Raw genomic sequence first — 6,561 nt, forward strand, 5'->3', positions numbered from 1 at the left:
GGAGCTCAAGGATTTTAGGCCAATTAGCTTGTGCAATGTTGTCTTCAAGATCATATCCAAGTGTTTGGTCAATCGCCTTCGGCCTCTCCTGCACGACATCATCTCTCCAATGCAGAGCGCGTTCATCCCGGGCAGACTTATAACTGACAATGCCCTCATGGCATTTGAGTGTTTCCATGCTATACAGAGCAACTCAGCTGATCGGTCCAAGTTTTGTGCCTATAAATTGGATATGGCTAAGGCATATGACCGCGTGGACTGGCGTTACTTAGAGGGTGTAATGACGAAGTTGGGCTTTCAAAGCACATGGATACGGTGGATTATGCAGTGTGTTACCACCGTGCAATATTCTGTTCGTCTCAATGGACATGTGTTGGACACCTTCACGCCTACACGTGGTCTGCGCCAAGGCGATCCACTTTCCCCATACTTGTTCCTTCTAGTGGCCGATGGTCTTTCTAGGCTGATTCAAAAGGATGTAGAGGATGGCATTTTAAGTGAGCTCAAGATCTGCAGGCGCGCACCTGGAATGTCCCACCTCTTATTCGCTGACGATAGCCTCCTTTTCTTCCAGGGTTCGATTCAACAAGCCACAGTGGTTAAGAACATTTTAGACAGGTACGAGAAGGGCACGGGCCAGCTAGTGAGCCTCGGCAAGTGCTCCATCATGTATGGCCGCAGAGTGCCTGACCATGTGCAAGCTGAAATAAAACAGATCTTGCGCTATGATACAGAAAGCTTCGAAGAGAAGTATCTTGGACTCCCTATTCCGGAGGGTCAGATGCGGAAAGGAAAGTTCAGATCCCTGAAGGAGCGCTTTCAAAAGCGGTTGAGCGACTGGGTTGAAAAGTACTTATCAAGTGGGGGGAAGGAAGTCCTTATAAAGGCTATTCTGCAAGCCCTGCCCGTCTATGCCATGAGTGTGTTTCAGTTTCCTGCCGGCCTGATAGAGGAGCTGAACCAAATGATTCGCAATTTCTATTGGGGAGACGAACATGATCGAAGGCGCATGCATTGGCTCTCTTGGGACAAGTTGACGCAACCGAAACTAAGTGGAGGGATGGGCTTCCGTGACTTCAAAGTTTATAACCAAGCCTTGCTTGCTCGCCAGGCTTGGCGACTTTTGCAGTTCCCTGACAGTCCATGTGCGCGTCTTTTGAAGGCCAAATACTATCCTGCAGGACATCTCCTCGACACAGCTTTCATTCAGGATGTGTCCTCGGCCTGGAAAGGAGTGATGCATGGACTTGAGCTCCTAAAACAGGGAGCCATTTGGCGCATTGGGTCAGGTTCTATGGTGAAAATATGGCGTGACAACTGGCTACCGCGAGCAGATAATCTGAAGCTATCAGGGATGAAGGAGAGGTGCAGGCTGAAATGGGTGTCCCAGCTGATTGACCCAGTGACACGTACCTGGAACGAGGCCATAATCAAACAGTATTGCTATCACCATGATGCTGAAGCCATCCTGCAAATCAAGCTACCGCAGCGAGTGTCAGAGGACTTTGTTGCCTGGCACTTTGAGACCACAGGCGTCTTCACAGTCAGAAGCGCGTATTGGCTGGGTATGCAGCCCAAATCCCAAGCCCTTAGTCGTGGACAAAGTAGTGCTGAACCAGATGGAGAAAGGAGCATATGGAACCTAGTTTGGAAGACGCCGGTCCCCCAGAAGGTGCGGATTTTTGCGTGGCGTCTAGCTGCGACTGTTGTTTGTCACCGATAGTCTGCATCGCCGCATCCCGAGGATTGAACCGACGTGCCCAGTGTGCGGATCTGAGAGTGAAGATGCCCATCATTCCATGGTGCGCTGCACCTTGGCCCGAGCTCTCCGCGATGGTATGCGCCAAGTATGGACTTTGCCACGGGAAGATGCATTTAGATACACTGGCCAGAATTGGTTCCTTCTGCTACTAGATGGTGTGAGCAAGGACATGCGAATCAAGCTCTTGTTCCTGTTGTGGCGTACATGGCACCATCGGAACAATGTCGTGCACGGAGATGGGAAGGCATCCATTGCTGCGTCCGTTCCGTTTCTTCAGAACTATGTGGCCTCAATCCATCCAAATGTGCCAGAACCTGATCGAAAAGGCAAGAAAGCTGCGATGCTACTCCTAGCACCGGCAGCTGAACTGGTGACTGTGGCGCCATCGAACTGGCAGGCACCAGAGGCTGGATGGATCAAAGTCAATGTGGATGCTGGATGGAATACGTCTTATACTGCAGGCGGGGCTGGCATGGTGGTGAGAGACTCGACTAGCTCGGTGTTATTCTCTGAATGGAAAACGTTGCCACCATGTGCTAGTGCGGAGGAGGCTGAAATACTTGCATGCCTAGAAGGAATTCGCTACCTGGCTGCACACCCGCAGTGTCCTGGAGTGCTTGAGACGGATTGCGCAAGGATCATTGATGTGTTAACCTCTACAGAGAAGGACCGATCAACCAACTGGAGTTTGCTGTTGGAGGCAAAGGCTTTGCTGGACTTGTTGCCAGTAGTGAAAGTGTGTAAGGTTTCTAGGGTGAGTAACAAGGTGGCGCATGATTTAGCGCAATTAGGTAAGCGTGAGTGTGGTGTGTTGCATAAGGCCGTTCCTCCCTGCGCGTTGGACTCCCTTTTGCATGAGTGTAATGCCACTGTTGCCTAATTAATAAAGCTCACCCAGTTCAAAAAAAAAAAAAAAAAAAAAAACTTGAGTGTCCACCACTTGACTTTCTCTGCTCACTGTCACGTAGTGGCAACGAGCATACGTATGGCTCAGATATTTGTGGTTTCTAGAAACTTGCTTCGGTAGATGGTCAAGCATCTCAAATTTGAAGTTCAGATTCAGTGCGATTTGGGATAGAAAGAAAGAAGCATCTCAGATGTGCCCCTGTGCAGCCAGTGATCACCGTTCTCTTCAGCTTCAGGCTTCTGCTTCTCTTTGTAGTTTCTTCTTCTTCCTTGGTCGAATACTTGCTGGGAATAATTCAGTTGTTGAGCTTGGAATGCATTTGGCCCCCAATTTGGATCTCTCATGTCAGGACCACCCAGCCATCTTATGAGCTTCAGTCTGCTCACCAAGAAAAACAGACTACTAGTAGCAGTAGCTGAGCTTGTCAGGGTACAATTGAATCCATGCCATTGGGAACTACTACTTCGGTATATATACTATCATTTGCAGTATGGTACACCAGACGAGATACGGAGAACTACTAGACAACTATGCACACATGTTGATGTTGGGTGCAGTGACAGTCGCCGACACCGTCGCATGCATCAGTCAAGTCTGGTGTGCCCATCGGCCATAAACATAAGACAAATTCTCATCTCACATGCCATTGCCATGCCTCTAGCAAACATGATAACTTTTTTTCTTAAAACAAATGGTACTCTACACTTGTTACAATAACTCTGCTCTCTCGCTCTCTACATACAGTACATGATACATTCATCATGATGAACAAGCCACAAAAACAGCGCAACCCACTTGGCATTTTGAAGGTTTGCCAATGGGCTCTACAACAAAATGAATGATTATACAATGGAATGGATCAAAACATGGCAAACCAAAAAATATATCCGTAGTGCAATTCTGCAAGAATGGCAATTCAATTTCCTAACCCAACTAGTGTAAATCATACTCTCCCAGCAATATAACTTATTTTAACCTTGATTTGATAGATCACCATAGATGTTCAAAACTTTTTTGGCGGCAGCTCTGCTGCTCTGCCCTGTTGTGTTGTCACGGGAGATCATGCTCAAGCTTGTCCAGGAACGCGCTGTCGCCGGCCAGCCTGCCGGAGCCACGGCCAATCTTGCTGGACAGAGACCCCATGGCTGATGAGAGCCCTTTGAAGCTGCTGCTCCCCTCGCGGGACCTCCTCGACCGCCGCCGGCTCAGCCTTGGGGACGACACCGCCTTCTCGTCGCCGACGACCGCCGCCGCCGGTCCCTTGGCCTTGGTGTCGGCCACGACAAGCCGGGAGATGCAGCTGCGGCAGAAGGGGCACGCCGGCGGCAGCAGCGTGAGCGTCGTCGGGTTGGGCTTGCTGTGGCAGCAGAGCGCCAGCGTGCACGCCGCGCACATCTGGTGCCCGCAGTCCTGCACCTCGATGGTGCACGCCTGCTCGAAGCAGATGCTGCACACCTCGACGCCCTCGTCGTCGCCGTCGTCGTCCACAGCGCCGGCGTCGTCGGAGGATGAGGACGGTGACGGCGGCGAGCCTTTGAGAAAGATCTTCTTCTCGCGCTCCCTGTTGGCCTCGGCGAGCGCGGCCTCGAGCAGCGCCCTCGCGTCCGCCTCCAGCTCGCCGATGAACTTGAGCGGGGACGGCCACACCATGGGCTCGGCCGCCGCCGGGTCCAGCAGCGCCGCGCACGCGCCGTGGCCGCGCTTGAGCGCCACCGCGTACGCGATCCGCCCGGCCGAGTCCCGCCGCACGCGGTCCGCGCCCCAGGCCAGCAGCTCCCGGACGCACCCCATGTTCCCGCCGCGCGCCGCCAGGTGCAGCGCCGTGCTCCCGGGGAAGCCGTAGGACCCCGTGGGGGCCGACACGATGGCGCCGCTCTCCAGCAGCAGGTGCACGCACTCGGGCCGGCCCTGCCTCGCCGCGAGGTGCAGCGGCGTGGCGCCGTGCTCGTCCCGCACGTTCACGAAGCGCGCGAAGCCCCAGGAGGCGGCGACCTGCGCGGTGCGCGCGGCGGCGAGGATGGCGCGCAGGCAGTCGGCGTGGCCGTAGTAGGCCGCGTGGTGGAGGCAGGTCCTCGCTTGCACCGAGTCGAACATCAGAATCTGGCCCAGCATCAAAGATTAATATCGAACGTCAGTCAGGGGATCGGCCAGATGAAAAAGGTTGCTGCTTTGAGCGCTCGGTTCTCACATTGGCGCCGGCGGCGAGGAGGGCGAGCGCGCAGTCGATGTTGCCGTGCATGGCGGCGAGCATGAGCGGCGTCTGCTTGCTCCGGCTCAGCACGTCCGGCCGCACCCCGCGGGCGAGGAACATGGACACGACCGGGAGGGAGCCGTTGGCGGCCGCGACGTGGAGCGCGGTGAGGCGGTCGTAGATGGTGGCACGGCGGGCGAGCGCCGGGTCGGCGGCGAGGAGGCCCTCCAGGGCGTCAACATCGCCTGCCTGCGCCGCCCGGAAGAAGTCGTGCTCGTCGCCGTCGCGGCTGCAGCTCAGCCCGTGCCCCATCGCCTCCGGTTCCCGGCTCCGGCCACCACCGGCGAGGTTGGTGGAGGTAGGAGGAAGAAGACGGACGAGCTAGTCGCTCTAGTTTAGCTTGGGAATTGAGAGTGGTGGTGCCTCTTTATCGTAGCACGAGCTACCACTGGTGCTTGGATCTTTCTGCCTTGACTTCCACATCCCACTTGGCGTTATCTCTCTCTCCTAGTTTAATCTCCCACTCTCTCTTGATATTTTCTTCTCCACTTTTTCTACGGTTTTGTTTTCCTTTTGTTAATGACACAAACTGATTATTATTCCATTGTTCAACTTTTATTCCATCATGTAGATTCTCATCTACTCATGTTTGTCTTTTCTTTTCCACTTGCAAGTTCTATGAATTTCTTGAAGTCCGTGCTATCACTCTTTTTTTAGACAATTCAATGTGTAGTTTTATTTTGAAAATTCGATTTGTAATTTACTTGTACTTTATCAACAAAATTTGCAGTGAGAGTCTCTCCCACTCTTTTTCCCTGTAAATAAACCCTCACCGTGTAATTTAGCGTCGATACTCCAAGAATTAAGGTCGTGGACTATTATTCTTAAAGAGAAACTAACAAACTTAGTAAACCTCAAATACTAAAAATATGTACACATGCACATTACAAATTACCGTGGTCACAAATTCTAAAAGTTCAACCTTGTGTAGATTAAACGTGCGAAAAGAAAACTAATTGCTTTTACAAATAGAAAACAAATCTTCAAGTAAAAGAATCATTTGAATATGGTGGGACATAAAAAAAACCTTTAGTTGTATATTTATGGGATGTCTAACTGGTATGTATTTCATTAAATGAAGACTATTTTCATATTTTTTAAAAATGAAGCGGGCCGATTCAATTGGAAATTTTAGTTGATTGAAGTAAATCAAAACCTCAAAATTATTCAACATGAATTACTCAAATATGAACCATGATTTATGGGTTTGTGAATTGGCCCAGCACGATGCTGACCATATCTTGGCGCCCTTTTCACACAAATTGGTGCTATAAAAAGGTAACCATGGATGATGACCTATTCTTGAGAAAAACTAAAGAAGCTTGGTAAATTGGTGACACGAAAGGTTAGGAATTCTAGCGTACAGCCGAGAATGCCACCAAAATTTCAACATCGTTTACCTACTTTACCAAAGCGTGTTACCAGGAGATAGTAAAAGATGCACCGCTAATTGATGATGATGGGCTTGTGAATTGGCGTAGCATGATGTTGACCACATGTCGGCGCCCTTTTCAGACCAACCCGTGAATGCATCCCTATTTTCCTTTGATGGTTTCGTATCCTGTAGTTGGCGTTTCATGTTTCTTTTATTTTCCTTTGATGATTTCTAGTTGGTGGTCACACATGTGTTAAGGGAGGCTG

General features: G+C 51.1%; 1 protein-coding gene across 1 annotated transcript; it reads right to left on the reverse strand.

Moving 5' to 3' along the window:
- Positions 1-3,531: 3,531 nt before the first annotated feature.
- On the reverse strand, positions 3,532-5,260 carry LOC127346170 (E3 ubiquitin-protein ligase XB3). Its single transcript, XM_051372714.2, has 2 exons — positions 4,858-5,260; positions 3,532-4,769 (listed from the first exon to the last, which is right to left on the reverse strand). Exons 1-2 carry the CDS (start codon positions 5,170-5,172, stop codon positions 3,720-3,722), a joined length of 1,365 nt encoding a protein of 454 aa, XP_051228674.1. The 5' UTR covers positions 5,173-5,260; the 3' UTR covers positions 3,532-3,719.
- Between the last annotated feature and the right edge of the window lie 1,301 nt (positions 5,261-6,561).

This window comes from Lolium perenne, chromosome 3 (assembly GCF_019359855.2).
Source record: "Lolium perenne isolate Kyuss_39 chromosome 3, Kyuss_2.0, whole genome shotgun sequence".
NCBI classification, from domain to species: domain Eukaryota; kingdom Viridiplantae; phylum Streptophyta; class Magnoliopsida; order Poales; family Poaceae; genus Lolium; species Lolium perenne.

What these genes read in the sequence shown, in the direction of transcription:
- LOC127346170 (XM_051372714.2), bottom strand. Translation starts at nt 5,172, where the DNA reads ATGGGGCACGGGCTGAGCTGCAGCCGCGACGGCGACGAGCACGACTTC. An exon ending in TCCTCGCCGCCGGCGCCAAT is followed by an intron (nt 4,770 to 4,857) that starts GTGAGAACCGAG and finishes ATGCTGGGCCAG; the next exon opens with ATTCTGATGTTCGACTCGGT.